The sequence below is a fragment of the Netta rufina genome (assembly GCF_964035555.1).
Source record: "Netta rufina genome assembly, chromosome: 1".
Lineage (NCBI taxonomy): Eukaryota > Metazoa > Chordata > Aves > Anseriformes > Anatidae > Netta > Netta rufina.
Window position 1 is genome coordinate 91,123,855 of NC_140123.1, and position 21,223 is coordinate 91,145,077.

A 21,223-nucleotide genomic window follows, 5' to 3' on the forward strand; every position below is an offset into this window, starting at 1 on the left:
CACTGTTCTTTCTAGCAATCCTTCTAATACATTCCCTTGTATTATATCCATAATATCCATTTCATTCTGATGTTTTAAATTGTTTTCCTCCCTTCTCCTCCATCCCCTTTTGTTCCAACGCTCATTCTTCTTGTTTCCATTTTCTGTTAGCTCTTGCTTCACTACCCAGGAACAGAGTTCAGTATAGGTAGCAAAAAACAGACTGATGAATGCATGTAGATAAGCCATGATACTCACCCAGAATTAAACACATACACACACACACACAAAGGGGAGGGATGGAAACACAGAGTATTCTTTAGACTAGAGATACCTTTGTGAAGCCAAGAAGTGGAGGAAAGTAGCACAGAAAAACTTGAGAATGTATCAGAAATACCCTGAAAGTCCTTTCTTTTTTTTTTTTTTTTTTTTTTTTCCAATCTCTACTTGGAAATGTATGGAAACATATACTATTACATATAGGCTGTCAGTCCCACCAGCTGCAGTAGAAAAATTCTGATGTACTTCAGTAATTATAGCAGGAGAAAATGTTATAGTGTCGGAAACTGAGGAATAAGGCCTGCTTAAGATGCTGATAGGTCTTTTGTGGCGTCTTCTCTGGAATATCATTGTGTATACAGATGTGTGTTTAGAGATTGTTATGAAATTTTAAATATTGATTGTTTTTTTTCTAAAGAAAATTCCATCTGTAGGTACAAAATTGTTGCCAATAAACTATCCCTGAGAGCAGTGCTTTGGGTGAGAGAGACTTTAATCTAAGCACGACTAACCTGAGGCTCATAGGAATTGGTTTTGATACTTCAAATAGTTCTTGAAGGATCACAGACAGATGCCAGATCATCTGATCTGCAGTCTCAGCTTTTGCTACAAAAAATTTTTCCCCCTGAACTAACCTGTCATATGTGTGATTACGTTTGGAAATATTTTGGAATCAAGAGAGTAACACAGATACCTGGGTGACATTACTGAGCTCCACACTTAAGTTAGGAGATTTTTGTGGTTGAAGATATGTTTTCAATAATACAAATACTCAGTTCCATAGCATGTGCATACAGTTAACTTTATTCTTCGTCACAGCAATAGTGTTTGCAAGTTAAGGTGTGTTCAGTCTTCCTAGCAAATGCCATGTCGTCATTATCATTTGGATCTTGGAAGTATGTCAAAAACAGTTCCTGACTGGGTTAGAGTGTGGGGAGAGCAAACTTGTGTGTTTGCTTGGAAAAGATACACACCAAGGTGTAAATTGCAAGCAGGGTTTTCCAGCGGTATAGCAACTGATTGCATAACTACAAGATTCAGTTAGGTCACCAGGTCTTCTAGTTCACAGTTAAATAAAAATTGCCATCTAAATTTCTGTAGCTATCAAGTAAGGTTATTGCATTCTGTAAACTTCCTTCTTTAAAGATGGTAAGTTACACAGTAGAAGGTTGTCTTCTCCTTCATCTATGACACTAATAATTTTTTAAAAATATTTGTCTTTCCCAAACTCTTAGAAGAGTTTTAGGGATTCACAGTTTGTCAATTTGCTATTTTGCTGCAGGTGGAAGTTGCAACTCCATGAACTGACAAAACTTCCTGCTTTTGTACGTGTGGTATCAGCAGGAAATCTTCTAAGCCATGTTGGTCATACCATCCTGGGCATGAACACAGTGCAGTTGTACATGAAGGTCCCAGGAAGCAGAACACCAGGTGAGTATAATCTTTGCATGGAAAAACAGCAACAGAAACAAACAAACAAACAAACAAAAAACAAACAACAGGTTCTACTGTTGTGGTGTTAACTGCACTGCAAATATTTCTTATATTCTAGCAGGTTTGAACAAGATAAAATAGCACATATTCAGAATTTTTTAATTTCTCATTTAACTTAGTTCTGCATGTGCAAAGCACTAAATTTCCGTGTCGTGGAAGTTTGTGGATTTCTGCAGTGCTTGGTGGTTGTACTTTTTAAATTCTCGGCTGCCTTGAGAATAAGACCCTGTAATGAATAGTGTTGTGGTGGGGCACTGTTGTTGGTTAACCCCCAGAGGTCACGAAGCACCACACATCCTGTCATTCCCACCCCTCCCAGTTGGATGGGGAAGTGAATCACAAAGGTAAAAGTGAGAAAACTCTTGGGCTGAGGTAAAGACAGTTTAATAGGTCAAGCAAAAGCTGCGCACACAAGCAAAGCAAAATAAGGAATTCATTCACTACTTCCCATTGGCAGGCAGATGCTTAGCCAAAATTAACTCAGTCCCAGCCAAAACCAGTACTGGCACTGGACTGAGACTTGTGGGATCTGGACTAAATTTCAGAATCTCTTTGGGCTGAAGTACTTCTTTAGATAATTCTATTAGGGATTATGGTTCAGTTTTCCAGCTGTCAAAAGAAGATAAAATTCTGGTATTTCTACATTGATTCTGAAAGCTCTTTGGGACAGATTTTGTTGCCACTTGTCTATTCAGTGCCTGAAGTCATGGAGTTTTGCTCCTGACTGTCACGAGCTGTCACAAAACACAAAATCCAGGTTTTAGCATCTTGAAGCATTTATTTTTACTAAAGGGGAACTGCTTATGTGTTGGCCAGTTTCATAAGATTGGTAATTCCCATTTTGCATTTTCCACAAACTAACAAAAGCAGAATTCTTTTGTCCTCGGCAACTTAATTACATTTCTTAATACTGTGAAGCCCCTAAACAGTGCAACAGGTATCACATAAAAATACATAAAAACTTAAACTGTTTTTAAACTGTTTATATAAGTGTGTGTGTGTATATATATATATATATATATATATATATATAAAAATATATATAAAAATATATATAAAAATATATAAAAATTGAAAAACTGTTTTTTTAACTGTTTTTTTTGTTTTGTTTTTAGTAACTGTAACTAACTTTGCATTTTCATGGTGTTATTTTGGTAGCTCAGCCTTACATAACGTGTATTTATTTTTCTCTAAATTTCAGGTCATCAAGAAAATAACAACTTTTGTTCAGTAAATATAAATATCGGTCCAGGTGACTGTGAGTGGTTTGTTGTCCCTGAAAGCTATTGGGGTGTCATGAATGACTTCTGTGAAAAGTAAGCTGGGCATGCTGTTCTCTATTTTTATTGAGTTCTCTGTTCCTTTATCAGACCTAGTGGGAAGGGGGAAAGTACTCACTGGGGGTGTTAAAAGTGGGTATTTTACGGGTTTTCCATGTAGTTTGAAAAGTCTTTAAAACAACTCAAAATGCAAAATCTAGAATGTCAAAATAGAGCATTTGTGCAACGTCCAGAAACATGGATTGCCTTAGGTGCCCTGTGATAGTTTTTGTCTCAAAAAAAAATGTTGCCACATCAGATAATCTGTCTCAATCCTTGCTGTTTGTCTGGCCATTTTATTACGCGTGTTAAAGCTAACCCCTACTCATACCAAATGGTGATGCTTTCATAATGGCTTTTAGGGCTGTTGTAGTAGGGTAACGGAAAAGAATTGGGGGGTCAGGGAGCTGGGTTTTTGTTTTGGTGCTTTTTTGTTTGTTGTTTTGTTTGTTTGCTTGTTTTTAGGAGTGATGGAGTGAAGCATTTTCCTGGTGATGCATGCTGTTAGTCTTGATTATGATTAATGTACATGTTGTACTCCAGCAAGTACCCGGCCATGCTATTTGGCACAGTTTCTTGCAGCTTCTAATGGCAGAGCTTAGTTTACCCAGATTCTAGAAGGCGTCATGGCATGCTTGACATACACTTACGAGTTTGTAACTTGCTTTAAAAAGTTGAGGTATACTGAGCCTTGGGTAATACTGGACTTGCTCCAGAATTAGAGCTTGTATGTTGTGCTTTGTGTAGAGTGCGTGCTTAAGGAGAAGGAGAAAATAAAAAAGAGGAGAAGCAGGTGTGTCCCCTCATCATGCCATGTTCGTTTGATCTTAAGGGAGATTTTTTTTTTCTCATCTTGCGAAATTAGCTGACCTAAACTGTTGACATTTCTTCAGAACTTCTCCAAAGCTCTGCAGATTCTTCTCAGTGTCTGTATATTTTCTGCCTGTACACTGACAACTGTTCTTATGTCATCCACCTTTACAAAGATTACCCGCCTCAGAACTGTAATTCCACTGATGCAATTGCAATGTCTCTGGTGGCAGTATGCTTGTTGCCCTTATGGCAGTGCCCTTCTAAGCGTGACAGAGAATCTAAGACCTTGGTAACCTCTTAAACAGTCCAGAGTGCCTGATAGAGGCACTGAACGGTCATTGAAAACTGAATTGCCAATGTGCAATAGAAAAATCGTCTAAAATTGAGATGAGAAAGGGAGAGAAGTATGTATTTTGCATAACCATACTAGAAGATAAGATTTCATTGTTGGGAAATTCATATGGAGGCCTTTTTGTCCTGCTTCTCAGGACGGGTATAGTATTTCCTGTCTGAACATATCATAGACCTGTGCCTAGCAGTTGAGGTAGTACCAACAGGTCATTCTTGTGTGCATGCTTGCAGTGACAGCATGAGTACATGTTTAATGTTGCTTGAAACAGAAAGCATTTGTAAGATGTGTATATCAAATTAGTTGCTCTCATTAAAAAGAAAACAACATGCTGCACCGATGTCACGCTAGGTCTAACCAAGAATTTCTCTTCCTCAGCATTATTAATACTGGGAAATTTAAAGGAAAATAGAACTTAACTGGAAGCCAGGAACTGACTTCACATGAGCAGAAGGTTAAACATTTCAATATATGGCAGGATGTAAGACGTGGAATTAGGATCTGAAATTTTATAGATGAAACTTTCCATTTGTCTAGTCCTACTGGGTCGGTGATTAGTTGCAGATAGCATTTATGATGGTGATTACTTTTTACAGGTAATTTTATTGTGGTATTGGCTACTAAAACATATGCTGATAAATGCTGAAAATTGTTTTCTCCTCTTGTTTCAGGAACAATATGAATTTCCTAATGGGGTCTTGGTGGCCAAACTTGGAGGATTTGTATGAAGCCAATGTCCCAGTTTATAGGTTTATTCAAAGACCAGGGGATTTGGTGTGGATAAATGCTGGCACTGTTCACTGGGTTCAGGCTATCGGTTGGTGCAACAACATCGCTTGGAACGTTGGCCCTCTTACAGGTATGGTTGAATAGTGTGTGTGCTGAAGTAAGGTCATACTATTTTATGTAAGCTGTGGAACCTGCCATTTCTTAATAATTTAACAAGTTTGCTAGATAAAAAAAAAATGATTTTTTTTAAACATTTTGGTGTCTTGAAGCATTAAATAATTTCATTGGTAAGAGGAAGTGAAAGCATCAAGAATGCAGTTATTGCACTCCTCTATCTAATGGACTTCTAGAAATTACAATTGCACAGCAAACACTGGCAGGACAAAGTGTTGAGATGAACTCATACACTCTGTTTTGTAGGCTGTTTTCTTACCTTTCTCTCCCCAAACCCGTTCCACCCAAAAGACTGTGCTGCAGCTTACTTACGAATTGAGGACTTGTCTAATCTCATTTTTTCAGGACAAGAGATACCTAACAGGTCCTTAGTGAAAGCATTAGTAAACACAAACAGTTGATTAAAAAATATATTTAAATGAAGGAATGTAAGATTTTTCAGGCCTACTGCTCTGGAAGCCTTTATTTTTGAACCATGGTTTAGGAAGATTTTTAGATGTGAAGATGGGAAAAAGTTCACAGCAAAAATAAGGAGATTCTGTTAGGAATTTGGACAGAATGTCAAAAAAAAAAAAAAAAAGAACAACAAAAAAAACACACTGTTTTCTTGAATAGTTTAAGTTGTATCTTTATTTCATTATGGTGCAATAAATAGGGTGTCTCCAGGATTATATGATTAATTGATACAGATATCACATGTTCAGCCACAGTAAGTTTTGCAAAACATTTTTTTAAAAAGTGTGGGGTGAGTAGGCTGCTTAATGAAAAAGTCTGACTCACTGCACAAACCTCTCAAGGTGCAGTCTTCCTTTTCAAATTATATGCTGTAGCACTGTAAAATGATAAAGAATATGCAGACATTGCAAAAGTCAAGTAACCCTTTTTGAATTGGTGTTCTTTGTTCAGCATAGAAATCGAACAGTTGTAAATTCTTGTTTTCACAGGTGGTTGTTGCTACTGTGGTATTATGTTCTTTCAGCTTCTGAAATACAATAAATAAACGTTTTAGAGATTATTTTTTTTTTTAATTTAAATTTGCAGCGAATAGGCTGTTTAATCTCACCCTTAAAAGCCTAGATTTTAAATATAATCAAATTATTTTGGATTCAGTTGGTACTTACTTGTTAACTTGACTAATTACGTCTGTGATTTTCTATAGCCTGTCAGTACAAATTGGCAGTGGAACGGTACGAGTGGAATAAACTTCAGAGCGTAAAGTCCATAGTACCCATGGTTCATCTTTCATGGAATATGGCTCGAAATATCAAGGTCTCAGATCCAAAGCTTTTTGAAATGATAAAGTAAGTTTTCTTTTAACATTTCCTATATCCATTTCCTCTTCAACCATAAAACAAGAGTTAATCTGTAAATAGCCCTCTGTAAGACTACTGTTCCTGAGAATCAAGCCAAAATGATTTCACAGTCTTTTTTTTTTAAAGAACCCATTTTTAGATATTGATTGTAATACATTATATTTGATGATACTGTGACATAGCTTGAGAATGATCTAATTAACCTCTGTTGTTAAATATGCAATAGACTCCAATACAGCAGTTTACAGAAGCAGTTGACTTAGACAACAAAACATTCTTCAGAGTATATACCATAAGAAATAACAAATTTAGGTTATCAGTCGAAATATTAGAATCATTACTTATTTTTACAGCAAAGTTAAATTTAATTTTACATTTCTAGAACCTCTCTTTAGTTAAGGCTCACACACTGTCATTTGGAAATCCAATATAAATTTTTAAATAAGGCCAAGTAGGAACTGGAAGCCTCCTTCCCTTAGCTTGCTCTTCTGAACAATGAACTGATCTGTAAAATTATACTTGAGTATAGGCACATTTCTCATACACTTACTCCAAAATGCAGAAATATTCCTGACTCAGAGCATCTTTAGTAATGTTTTTAGGAGTGCTACTTCAAGCAAATATAAGTCATTAAATCCAGGGTGAGGAATAAATGGACATTTCAGCATATATCATAGGCTTGTCCCAAAGAAAGTGGAGGAATAAATTCCAAAATGAATGATTCATCATGAGAATGCTATGGTTACAGCTCTCTGTTTTTCTTCAACCAACCAGAAGAACTTCTGGCTTAGGCACTTAGTCTTTTCAGCATGCTGGATCAACAGGCATTGAATCCTTCTATCATTTGACAAGTGAAATGGTAACTATAAGGCACAAGAGTGTTGTAGGTTGAAAACAGGTCTGTAGTAACTGCATAACTAGGTTTTGGAATGGCACTTAAATATGAATACTTTTTTTTAAAACATATCAACGAATATCTAGATTGAAGAAAATCTTTGTTGAATGTTTGACAGTCCTGCCCCTAAGTTATGAGCAATCGTAGTCAGGATGCTAGCTGTTAAAAAGGGAGAAGAGAAATTGAGTAGTCTACTGTTAGAATTGAGAAATGGGAAAGGAGTAAGTGTTGGGAAGGAGGAAAACAAGAAGTCCATTTTTAAATAAAAACAAACAAAAACTTATTTCAAAGGTTATTTATCTTCCCAAGCCCAGCAAGTATTGTAAATGTCAGAAGAGCTCTAGAAGGTTTTTGGCAAAATAAGATTTTACAATAATTTGGGAACTGTATTTTGCATTCGCACAAGGGTGGTGGGATTTTTTTGGCCATGGTTTAGGTTTAAAAGGAGAAAAGCATTACTAAGCTAGGCATCTTTCTCCAAGAGAAGATCTTAAAATGTTGTGAAGAAATACAGGGAACAAAATGGATGTTTCCTACTGTCTTTATTTGGTAGCAGCTGAGATTTTTGTAGCGAGGTACCTACATTTTGTATGTACTTTACAAATAAGGTTGCTGAGAGCTGATTGAAACTTTGGTCTTAGGTACACTTGGTATTTCCATGCTACTGACACCATTTCTGGTTTACTTAGATTAAGCTCTCCATCTAAGTTGTCAACCAAATCCTAAGTTTCATGCTTTGCATGCAAAGGAGGGGAAGAAGACCCAGTGATGAGCTCTAGTGTGTTACATCTAGGAACAGTAACCTCAGATAACTCTTCACTGTGGTCGCTGCCCTACTTACGATATAGCTGTAACTAGAAATGGGTGTCACCAGCACACACAGTCTAATACACTAGACTGTGGCCTTATATAGACAGTGGAAATGCAGGAACTGTCATAAATCCCCATACGATAGGAAAGCAATTGCATAATTTTCCCTGGAAATGCTTGTATGGAGGAGAATAGTACCAGCTGGCAAGTAGCTATCATCATTTGCAGCCTAGATTTTACTATATACAAAATACAGGCTTTTGTGTGTTTATATTTGTGTCAATGTATGTGTATAAAAACATCTAAGGAATAGTGGTTCCTGATACAGCTGATTCAATTTCAAGCTAACTGTTCATTTGTCATCAGGAAAAAAAAAAAATGTATCAGTGACATGACTGTCATCTTTTCTACCAAAGCGGAGGTCCATATATCTCAAATGATGACATTGAAGATATCACAGGCATTTAGATAGCTTGACTTCTGTCTCTGGGGCTTCTTAGGTATCAGAATATCACAAAAGAACAGCTTTTGGAAAATGATAAAAAGTAGTTTGTAATTCCAATTTGAAAGATAAATACAAGTGTGTCTCACTAGGTTATCTGAGAAGAATATATATAAGTATTCGGAATTAGATTAATGATGAAAAGAAATAGAATAGCAGTAGGAAAAAGAATCAAAAAAAGCTCTTTGCTTTTTGAAGGAATTTGTAGTCTCCTTGTGTTTTTAGGTAATGTACATTTTAGTGCTGCCTTGCTATAGATAAAAGACACAGAGCAAAATCTGAAACTTTCTCATGAGATGTTTTCTAAAAATTTTATGTTAACAGTAAAATCCTGGGTGGGAATGCAGACAGATAAAATGATTTAAACTTGACTGAGAGAGCACAACCCTCAAAAAAAGAAAAATTAACAGCAAAACTTAAATGGAAATACAGAAGGACTTCCAAATGCCTCTGAGGAAGAGAAAAACTTTAGAGAGAGTGGGAACATAGCATAAAGGCATAAAAAATAATTTCAAAGTAACTGAAATACTAAGTTCTTTTACAAGAATAGTTTTATAAATGTAAAAGACCAGGACATGGGAGAAACGATTTTGCACAGAATCATAAAGCCAGATCACATTTCAGTGTCGGTAGGGAAGCCAAATAGCTGGAAGATACAAAGAGGTCAGTTTTGCAATGGTCTCCACACATCAGAAGCTTTACTGGTTATCTAAATATTAGAACAGGCTTCTCAGCACACTTTCAAAATCTTCTCTTAAATATTTGAATTTGACTGGACGCGATTTACTCATATTCTTTATGCCATACCTATTAAGAGTATGAGAGAAATGGTCCAGGTGTGGCAGAATAAAGCAAGCCTACAATACTAAAAGCCTATCCCACTTGCACACCGCGACTCCATTATGCACCTTTTTTGCTTTCTTTAGGCTTCTCCTACTTTAGGAAATTATGGTATGGATTTTCAAAGTGATACTTTGTGTGCTTTCTCCCATTCTTTGACAGCATGAAATAGTTAACATCTACATTTTCAAGTGCCATTACTCAGATCTGAATTTCAGCCAAGGAGGAGTAATTCACCTCCTAGCTATTGTTTTTGGCTTTGGTTGCAATTTTGGCAAACGTTGCAGTGGTGTTATTTGTGCATTACATTTTGAGCGATTCTTTCTTCGCAACCGTAACACTGGAAAGCTCTTTGAAAATAACACTTTGAAAACTCCTTGGGAGTCACGAATGGAGAACAATGGCTGCAAGTGGGTAGATGTGCTTCTAGTTGCTCTTTGACATACCCAAAGACTGTTCCAGATGACAGCACAAGAAAACGGTAGCTTTTAAGATTATTTCAGATTGAGCTGTATTGCATAAAAGAATGCTATACCAAAGATACTGAACTTGTCAGAAGCATTTCTACCTTAGTCTAACATTCAAGTGAGTTAATGCATGATCTGTCACATATGGTTGGCCTTACCATCATGAGTGCCATTAACATCAAACTTGAAAAGTGCTGAAGGAGTTACAGCTAAGTGAACTGTTAATTTCCTTGAAAATTGGTATATGAAAATAAGTTTAACGTAAAAACAAGCTTTTAATTGTGCATTTTTCCTACAGTAAGGGTATAAATGAAGCTAAAGACTTGTTTTTAGTGAAGGTGAACAATCTGAGTGTAAAACATTGAGAGGAAAGTATCTGAAAGTAAGCCTAAAATTCTATTAACTACTTGGAAACACATGAAAGAAACATTTGAAGAAATACAGAACATAGATATTACATGTTGAAGGCTTTAGAATGGGAGAAGGATCAAGTTGAAAACATTTTGATAGAACTCTTGAGCACTTTGTTTTCTGTCCAATGTTTATTCTTCCCCTTACATTTTCCAATCTTCCTTCTGCATCTAATGAGCATGTAATGTAACCACCCTGTGGAGGAGAAAATTAAAGGCTGCAAAGGCAGTGGCTCAAATAAATAAGATAGCTGAGAGCTAAAAATTACTGTAAATAACATTGTAATTTAGAAATCTGGTGACCTATTTTGCCAGCTTGTTTTTCAGTGAATGTATGCTGCTCATACAATGCTAGAAAACAAGTTACATTTTCTGTATACAGTTCTCTTCTGTACTTTCTCTCTCCCTCCCTCTCTCTCTGTCTCTCTTGATCCTTAGCAGAAGAATGGCAGAGAATTGTTGGTTTTAATTTGGCCAGTTCTTCATTCATAAGATGTATTTAAAATTAATTTTTGTACATTTTAATTTTTTCTTTCCTTGAAGGAACTTCCTTTTCTAATACCAACCTGTCCATCCCTGTTTCTTTTACATGGATGATGATGATTGTTGGTAGATTTTTTTCATACTGTGTGTAGAGTGATTCATGTCAGAACCTAGATTTCCAGACTTAGAATAACTGAAAATTTGGTACTGTTCATGAAGTAATTGAGTTTTTAGGATGTTAAGTTTTGCAAGCTGTTTGGGTAGGCTTATAATTATTTACGCAAATGTCAGGTTGGTAGTTCAGACTAACTTTTTGCTGATACATTTATAATTCAAAATAAGTTGCATGCATTTTTAAGACCACAGTATTTTATTATGTTTTAAAACGTCCATTCATTCCAGTCAAAAATTAAAGATACGTACTGTTGCAGGGAAAGAGCCATTACAGAAATGAAATGCATTTACTAAGAGGTCCATAATCATGTGGTCTAACTTCTGCCTAAGTTATGTGTCCAGGGATTCTTATTAGCCAGGTGTTTCCTGAAATCCCTGAGGAAGAAGAAACTCCAGGTATGGGGTCTGAGATGAAATGTAGTCTGTTTGAATAAAATGGAACGCTAAGCTGAATGTGCAACTGAATGCCAATGTAGTCCTCCCTCTGATCCCGATTTTTGCTTGCAGGTATTGCCTGTTAAGAACTCTCAAACAATGTCAGACACTGAGGGAAGCTCTGATTGCTGCAGGAAAAGAGATTGTCTGGCATGGGCGAGCAAAGGATGAGCCAGCTCATTACTGTAGCATTTGTGAGGTCAGTAAAAGCATGTTGGGCTTGTGTACTGTTGTAACATTTATTTAAAGTTTGACCCATCTTTTGTTGTTGCTATAAGTTGCAGCATCTATTGTGTGCTCAAAGCATACGTGTGATGCAGTGCTATCTTCAAAGGGTTTATTAAGCTATTTTGCTAGATACAGGTTGTATTTTACTTCAGTCTTTTCCACAGTACATAGGGACTGTTATTCACTAGGTCAAATTTCAATTCTTAGTTCTAAAAAGTTGTTACCCCTCCTTGCCTATAATTTGATCTGCTGAGCCTTCAGTTTGAAGGTATATCTGTCTTCATGTCAGAAGTCAACAACAGTCCCCAAAAAGGGAGAATTTAAACTTATTTTCTTTACAGGACATACCTTTTTATTGAAGTTTTTGATTCTACTTTTCTGTTACTAGTTCCTTTAAAGTATTGGACAATAGTTCTCATGAAGCTTAAAATAAAAAAGTTTCCCACTCCTTGAAATTCAGTTTCAAGTTATTTTCTGACCAAGCCTGTTGGGCAGGATGCATGTGTGACTGAATAGTAGGGGAATAAATCACGACTTTTTTTGCAGGCAAATTTAAAAAAGGAAAACTAGATATAATTGTTATAAATACCCACGATACTGAGTGATCAGTATTCAGAGCAAATCCTGCTTTGTTAATATTGACCAAAAAGTTTCCTATAGAGCTGTTCATGCACGCATCCGAAGTGTAATGTTAGCAGTGGTTTTGGAATATTTCACCTCAGTGCATGACCCTTAGGAAGATGGACTTTTCCTGAACAAATGTAATTTTTCTCACTATATGCTCAGGGTAAGGGTGTATATCTTAAACCATGAAAGCTGTATTTGCTTTAACTTTTTAAAAACGAAATCGTAACAGTTGACTTTGTTTTCTGTCTTAATAGGTGGAAGTCTTTGATCTGCTTTTCGTCACTAGTGAGAGCAATTCTCGAAAGACCTATGTTGTACATTGCCAAGACTGTGCAAGAAAGATAAGCACGAACCTGGAAAATTTTGTGGTGCTAGAACAGTACAAAATGGAGGACTTGATGCAAGTCTATGATCAATTTACATTAGTAAGTCAAATTAATAAGTGGACGCATAAATACATTATTTGTAAAGCAGTTGTAGACTGTCTTGGTACTCCACTGTATGAGTACCGTGGACTTTCTGATTCAAATGGAGGTATGGGTTGTATGTGATATTTACAGAACAAAACGCTGCAGAGTCAGATTTGTGTGAAATAGTCTAGTAACTTACTGCAGAACATAACCACTGAGTTTTCAGGAAAAGTATGATGTTACAATTCATAAAGTTGTGGCTTTAAAAATCCAATAGAGATCACCTGAAGACCATAACTGGATCAGATGGAGATGGGAAGAATCAGGACAGTGAAGCTTGGAGAAACTAGCACCAGGTTCAAGAGCATCTCTAATACATTGGTTGTGGTATGAAGTCAGTATAGCAGCAGAGCATCCTATGCACTCAGACCCCTTCCTCCCCCTCCCTCACCCATCCCCTCCCAAATCAGCACTGTCCTTCTGCTTAGCAAGTGGATGCTCTCAAACAGTTCTGTCTTTGGCTTGGGGCCTCCTTTGCATTTCAATTTAAAGCAAAAAGCCTCTTTGCCATTATAGCTTCGTGCTATACATGGCAGCCTCCTGCTTTGAACTGTGTCAGCACAACTGTCCTAACATTTCACCCAGGTTTCATTGTTTCAGGCAAAGATGGCTTGTTTGTAATCACAGTGAAAGCGATGCTGGATTTATTTACGATAAGCCTTGCCTTCCTGTCAAAGGAGACAAACATTGGACAAAGCGTTATGAGAATTTCATGTTCAGTTAAATACAGCAGCCCAGAAATGGCTGTGCCTTTTGATTCATTTCCAGGTGCTGCAGAAAATGTATGTTTAGACAATTATTTCATGTTACACTAGCATGATTAAGTTGCAACCTTTGAGCTAATGCCTCGGGGTTCAGCAGTAGAGGCTGGTGAGAGCGCAGGACCACGTCCTCTGAATTTAATTCTCTTCATCGGTCCTGCAGAGCCTGAGGTGGTTGAACTTCAGTTCGTACTTTTAGAAACCCATTGTCATTATAGTTTGTGAAATACTGCAATTCTGAAGCGATGATCTGTTACAGAAAAGCAAATAAATAAACACCTGCTCTCAAATACACCATCCAATTGAGTGGAATGGGAAAAGAAGGCTTCTGATGGAAAAGGAGAAAGGAGGGAGACAGGGAAGGGCATTTTGTTGTCTGTGTTGATAATATTATATAGGCAATGGTGGTGATATAACTGTGCCTAGAACAAGGGTTCTCAACCTGTGAGCAGCTCCCTGACCTACCAAAGCCTATACCTGCAGCCCTGAAGGGCATTCAGAAGTGTTCTGCAGTGAAATTGATGCACGCTATCATTTCTTTTAAAGGGGGTTACAGTTTGATTGAGAAGAGTCATAGCCTTAAGGTAGCATCTCCCAGATCTAGGAGGAGGGAGAAGAGTAGAGGTCTGTGGCAAGTCACAGGACAAAGATCATCTGAGATGGCACAAGCCTAACAGGCTCTGTGTTTGGGGTAAAGTATCAGGAGTGAATACAGGAATTAACTAGTGTCAGTGTTTCATAGGTAGATACTAGGGTGCAATTGACAGTGTCCTTAGGGACTGTGAGCAGCTTTCTAAAGGGTTCCCACATCATGACAGAACTGATGGGCAGGAAAAGAGAAGAAAGGAGAAGCTCTATCAGAGGTTCAATGTTTTTATGGTAATGCTACAAATTGCAATATTGGGAAATAGGTATCTTCTAAACCTCGTCTCCTGAAAGCAGGCAGGAACAAGATACCTCACTTCCTTCACTCTTAAGGCACTCTGTTTTTGAGTTTCAGGATTAAAAAAGAAGCTTTGTCCCCATGCCAGAGAATCCAGAGACCCTTTCCACAGATACCCTAACTTCAGGATTATATGTTACTGTTTAGGTGGGGGGTAAAAATGCAGCCCGCAGAGCTTTTGGATAGCCACAAATGGATGACCCGCCCATCCCACTGGTAAACAGGTTGAGAATCCCTGTTTTAGAGTACATAGCCAGACCTATAGAAGAAGCCCACATGGAGCTCTTTGCTGCCACAACAGGACTTGTTCTGGCAGCTCACATAGTATCAACTCAGACATCCTCCCAGTCTGCAGTATAGGCAAAATCCTAGTGTGAAGCAGTCATAAAAGTATACGTTTTATTGAGTTAGTTGGGAAAACATGCCAGTACCCACTTGATAAAGTCCCGATGTATAAAAACAGTAGTGTTTGACTTCAAACTCTCATGGCTATCGTTTGGACAGATCTTGGTTAAACGACTGAGTTCTGCACCCTTGTAGAAAAGGTAATTTAATGTTTTCTTTTTCAGGCTCCTCCATTGCCATCCTCCTCATCTTGACATTTTTTCATGGACATTAAATGAAAACTTTTCTGATATTCAGGAAGTGACCCAGTTCTGCACCACTGATTTTTGTAGCTATCCCGTAAGGCTGCTGGCTGAAAGCTGTGTCTATGCAACCTTCCAAGTGCGGAGTGTCAACCAACTGGACAGGAGAGAGCACTGCCTCCTACTCCAGAACTCAAAACAAATAAAGCTCATCCAGCTGTACTTCAAAAAAATAATTCCATGTTTTGTATATATCTGACAAAACTGGCAACATTATACAGACTACTGACTTGAAGACCACCTCTTTTGTATTTCTCTGTTTCTGGGCTGATGAGTTGGTTTCAACCATTTTTTCCCCTTCAGAATTTCCCTTGGAAAAAGTACTAGCTTAGCTGGTCATTTCTTTGTAAGGTAGTTAGAAATTTTAAGTCTTTCTTTGGGCAACTTTTTTTTTTTTTTTTTTTTTTTTTTAATGTGAAGAGTTAGGTGATATAAATTTTTTACTGCTTTTATGTTTTTCTGTCTTGTTTTGAAACCATGACGGTTACACTTTTGGTTCCTAAATAAAATTTAAAACAATTAACAGCCAAGTCACAAAGATAAATGGGTTGCACATAGACTAAGGAATAAACTTCAGATTTGTGATTTTTGTTTCTAATCTTGATGTAAATTTACACTATTTATAAATACATATTTATTGCTTGAAAATATTTGTGAATGGAATGCTGTTATTTTTTCCAGATTACCTGCCATTGAAATTTTAAGGAGTTCTGTAATTTCAAACACTACTCCTATTACATTTTCTATATGTAAATAAAACTGCTTAGCATTGTACAGAAACTTTTATTAAAATTGTTTAATGTTTAAAGTTTTTCTATTGTTTGAGTTTTAAAAAGATTTTATGTACAGTGCCCAGTTTTTGTTCTTTTTTTGAATCTGATTATATATATTTTATATATACTCTTGTGCTTGTGTATATATATAATATATATAGAAATTCGAATATAAATATGTGTATAAAGATTTAGAGACTAAATTTTTCTCGGTTTAAGTTTTACATCTATGGTAGATTTGAGGTGTCTACTGTAAAGTATTGCTTACAAAAGTATGATTATTTTTAAAGAAATATATGGTATGTATCCTCAAGACATAAAATGACCTTCAGACTGGTTTATTGTTAAATTGCACTTTTTGCAATAACAGACCAATAAATAGTTGCTGCCAAAACATAGTAGTAGAAAATAAGTAATGGCTAAACTTTAAAGCTCTTCGAGAAAATGCCGGGTTTGACAGGAAGTTTGGCACTAGTTTCAGAGGAGAACTGAAAAAGGCGAATTTGAGTTCGGGTGGGGATGGTATCTAGAATTCAACCAAATTGCAACTTATATATTACAATATGTTCTATTAACAGTTTAAGAAGTTAAGACTGAATCACCTTGGTGTCATTGCTGACCCAGAAAAAGGACGTTGTTTTGTGGTATTCTATTGTATTTTCACATACTTTGTAATACAAATTCACTGGTAAATTTTTGAAGCACTAGGTTTATTTAGGACAAGTTTATAATATATCATTGTAACAGTTTGCAGTTTTAATTATGGTATTTATTTTAAGTTGCTCCTTTCTCATTAGCTTCTTGAAAATGCATTAAATCTAAATTTCAAAATTGATAGCTTTCTTATCGATCAGAGTTGACTGATGCAGAAGGTTCTGCATCAAACGATTTCTCATAATTTCTCATTAGTGGGGTATGTTAGTGATTGCATTGTTAAATTTTTTGTAATCAATGTGAAGTGTTAAAGGCACAGAGCATGCTAATAGTTTATTTTGAACAAAAAGGATTGCCTCTTACCTTTGTAGCTTCAAATGAAGGGTGTTTTAATGAAGAATCAGTACAGCTTGTCTAATGCTGTTACAACAGTTTAGTTATAAATGACTTTTTTGCTAGTTTATACAAAAGGTGGACAAAAGGGTATAGAGATACGAGAAAAGTATAACAAATGCTCTTTCCAGCAAAATTATCAGCTAGCAGTTAGGAAGCCAGTATTTACAGTTCTGTAAAGATGTAAGTCTCAGCTCTTGATAACAAACTCTACAAATCATAATTTTTTACTTATGTATTTTATGCAGTCATAAATATTGTAATCTTGACAAACCATGCTGCAACTGAAAAGCTACTCCTTTACAGTAGTCTTAAACCCAAATAAAAGCAAGATAACTTACCTCAACTAATGGTAAACAAACAGTCCTCATTTCTCAGTGCTATAACAGAGTATTGCTAACTAGGGAAAGAGCTATTGCGTGCTAATCAAAAGGGCTTTGTACCTTTCCTCCCCTTTGCAAAAGAGGATATACCATTACCAAGGGAAAAAAAAAAAAAAAAAAAATCATATTTCACCAATGAACAGGTAGACCAAATCAGTAGAGCATCAGGCAGTATTGCTCACTCTGCATGAAGGTTTTGTCATGGATTTGAATTGCTGCAGGGCTTTAATATTTTGCAGTTTTAATACTTCTTAATTACACTATGCTCCTAAACTATGGACAGTTTTGATCTATAAGCTGCTATGATTTAGAATGCTTTTGTTTCATTTTATTAAAAAAAAAAAAAGCACAAGTTAATATTTTATCAATTGTAGTTATTGTGAAGCAGTTCTGCTTCTTAAATTATGACACACATGATGCACGCGAAGCATTTGTAATCTCTAGATATTTCCAGCAGTTTGGGGGTGGGAGGGGAGGGGAAGGGAGGCGGGATTCCTAAGCAAAATGGAGGGGAATAACTCACCCTAACTCACCTCTTCAGTGAACCTTAGGCTGTTGTCCATGAGCTCCACAGCTGAGCCTTAACTGCAAGTGAATCTGATTTGCTTATAGCCACAAATCACTGCAGCAGGCAAATTAAAGATCAAAATATAAAAGGATGGACGTGGCCAAAGATGTGACACTTGTTGAATTTTGGAAGGTACAGGACTAACAGAAGAGAGGCATTATTAAGATGTGGTTAAAACTGATGAGATAAAAATGGGTGTTTATACACACACACACACAAACAAGATAAAAAGTAATGAAAAGTTGAATTAAGAGGGGAATTAGAAATAAATAGCAACGTTTGCTACACAACTCCTTATCTGAGGAATGTTCTGGGGTAGCTTGACGAAAAAGAGATCCCGTATATGGGGAGGAAGGGATAGTCGCATCTTTCTGAGCTTCATTTTAAGTTCCTCCACATATACATTCATCAGAGCATTTGATTTTTAAGTTTTCCTTCAGATATACAATTTGGGATTAGCGTCTCAGCTTTTCTGGAGAAGTGAAGTCTACAGGTGTCCATTTCAGGAGGGTTGTTGGTAGCTATGTAAGTGAGACCAGTGGTGACAGGGCTTCTGAAAAGCCCCTGAATTTATATGGCAGGTAACTTGGTGATCCCAAAGATAAGGTATTGTGAATCTGTACCTTTCTACGTGGAGGAAGGATTTTGGAAGTTGTACTAAAATGGTTGCTTTGCTGAAATTAGTGCAGGTCAGCGCCATTTTGTCCGGATCTGTAGCAAAGGGCCAAGGCCCATCAATCCAATGACAGGGATGGTGCCAGCAGACATATCTATGAGGTGGGAAAGCCTCGTCTCTTCCACGGCCACGTTATACAGGGTGGGAACCAGGCAGAGGAGGCGCTCAGAGGGTGGATGTTCACTTCTGGGGGAGGCCGATGGCAGCCAGTGTCGGCTGCCTGGGTTGTGGCTGCACTGACAGGAAGGAGAACAGCAGATGATGATGCCCAGACAAGTCCAAGCTGAAGCTCAGGTTCAAGCAAGCTCAGTGCAGGGCTTGCTACCTGCAGGGCCCCACAGAGGAAGGCACGGGGTGCCAGGGAGGAGGCTGCAAGCAAGGCAGCAATGTGGGCACGAGGCCCACTGGGGCCCCGGGCAGCCTCATTTCGGGGAAGTGTGACACTTTTACCTAGAACTTGGGGAACAAATGTGTCCTACACATCTCGTAACTAGGGAGAGGGTTTTTTTTTTTTTTTGAGGGTGGCTTTTTGGGGGATCAGGTCTCCTTGTCGATGCCAGCAGCTACGTGCAAAGCTGCAGAAAGCAGCAAGTGGAGAGGGAAAGCAGCCTCCCCGCTGCACCGGGGGCCGAGCAGATGCTGTGGGGGGTTACACAGGGTGCAGCACCACTGAGTGAGGTTCACCAGGCCTAAACAAGGGACACGGGGACAACAACTGATCCAGCAGGAGCTTTGGCCCTGGCTTTGGGGTGGTATCACTATGCTGGAAGAAGTGAAGTGGGTGTAGGCAGCCTTGCTGCGGAGCAGGCCGGGCTCCCCCACAGCTGCGGTGCTGGGGATGGGGCTGTGGGGGTTGTTACGGGGAGATCAACCATTTAATGGTCCAAAAAGAACAGGTACGGGTGAGGTGCGTGCATCTCTGTTTACTTTGGGAAGCCATAAAGCAGGGAAAAGGCACCTCTTCGTGACGAGAGCAGGAAGGGCTCGGCTTCCAGCATCACGATATGGCAGCAATGGCAGCGGTTTGCAGGTGGCTGCTGGTCTGCTGATGCCGGGAGCCTCATTAAGGCCTTAAAACACAACTGCTGCTACCCCTCCTAGGGTACAGTAGGGTGTTGGGTATGTGCAGACAGAGCAAGTGTGGGGAGGGTGGAGGTAGAATGGAGATGGGTCTGGTTTTAGAGCCTGCTGCCTCCCCCCGGTCCTTCTCTGAGCTCCTGAAGGACAGTGGTTCCTCTCTGGTGGAGGGCAGCATGATCAGGTTTTTGACCTGATCCTTCCCAAAAGTCACACCCGTCCCACCATTTTTCTTGTGGAGGGTGTTGTCAGGCTCGGGTTATAGGAAACGGCGCACAGTTTGGGACTGAAGCTGGTGAAAAGACAAGCCAGGTCAGAGCAGGCAGAGGAGAGCAAAGCTGGGGCATCAGTTAATTGACAGGTTGGTTAGAGGTTGAACAAAGTATTTGAAAGGGAATTTTAATCTGTTCGATTTAAAGACATGGAAATTTTAGGTTTTTGGGGTTTATTTTCTCTAAAATGCCAATGGGCAACCCCACAGACTGGCTGACCTTTGCAGCAGTTCTCTGGAGGATGGTGGAGGAGGTGGGTGGCTTTGGTCACCTCCTGTCTGCAGGCAACTTTCGGGTGGCTTCAGAAATGACCGGACCCAAACCAGACCAGGAAGTGCATCACTTGGGATGTGGAAAAACAAACAAACAAACAAACAAACAAACAAAAAACCTACTGCACTTCACTGAGAAGTCTAATGCCAACTTGAAGGGCCCACCAAGGTCCACCGCACACTCACATCCCCTGGGACCAGATCAGCCCGAGCTGCAGGCTGAGCTGGAGGGGGTTTAGGGCTGTTGCTGCTTCATACTCAGCCCAGGCTTTTATCTGATAATGCTTCCCTGGATGGTGTAACACTGAAAGTGTCGTGAGAGCACACGGGAGGGTGGTTTTTAGGTGGTAAAGTGATCGGTTGTGCTCGAGGAGGCAGAAGTTCCTGGGCAGATCAGCCTGGGGATGTTGACACACAGCCACCAGAGAAGGGTACAGATACCTGATACCCAGCTGGCAGATTTAAAATACATAAAAATGGTTTCAGTGACAGGTTGACAGAGTATAACGTTACTGAGAAATGCCCACGGGAGTTTAGCACGGTGGTGCCCTATGGGGGTGCCCTCCCAAGCACTCACATGGCATGATGCTATCACGCTTTGTAGTAAGATACTGTACTTTCCCCAGGAACCAGCCTACAACAGACTTTGGGCTGTGGACCCCTTGGGAGAGAGAAAAAGACCTCATCTCCACATGGGTTATCTATGTGGACAGTCATCATTATCCATCACGGTGCTGAAGTGCAACAAGAGATTTTAGTATTCCCGAGCAAGGACATGAGAAATTGTTTTGTCTGTGTGCACTGTGTGATGCTAGTACAGTGTGGTTATAAGCTAAGTTGCACTCTGACATATAAATCCTATTTCAGCATCTTTCAGCTTTTACCTGTGTGCCTCAGGCAGGACTTCTGCAGGGCTATGCCAGAGACACAGCAGAAGACATCTCCTGTGAAAAAAAGAAAGCGAAAAGAATAGGAAAAAATAATCACTGCTGTTATGAAATGTACTTAGAGGTA

The 21,223-nt window shown here is 38.5% G+C and overlaps 1 protein-coding gene across 17 annotated transcripts in view; it reads left to right on the plus strand.

Moving 5' to 3' along the window:
• Positions 1 to 17,677, plus strand: part of KDM6A (lysine demethylase 6A) — a 152,067-nt gene extending 134,390 nt beyond the window's left edge. For 9 of the 17 annotated variants that reach the window (XM_084295660.1, XM_084295673.1, XM_084295672.1 and 6 more), the window contains 6 exons: positions 1,541 to 1,689; positions 2,954 to 3,068; positions 4,905 to 5,092; positions 6,296 to 6,437; positions 11,538 to 11,664; positions 12,575 to 12,985. In XM_084295660.1, coding sequence (XP_084151786.1) covers positions 1,541 to 1,689; positions 2,954 to 3,068; positions 4,905 to 5,092; positions 6,296 to 6,437; positions 11,538 to 11,664; positions 12,575 to 12,871 — 1,018 coding nt within the window. In that variant the 3' untranslated portion in view covers positions 12,872 to 12,985. Of the gene's footprint in view, positions 1 to 1,540; positions 1,690 to 2,953; positions 3,069 to 4,904; positions 5,093 to 6,295; positions 6,438 to 11,537; positions 11,665 to 12,574; positions 12,986 to 13,007; positions 13,118 to 15,063 lie in introns of those variants that run through there. The other 8 variants (XM_084295671.1, XM_084295666.1, XM_084295674.1 and 5 more) reach the window with 3 other exon arrangements.
• Positions 17,678 to 21,223: the final 3,546 nt, after the last annotated feature.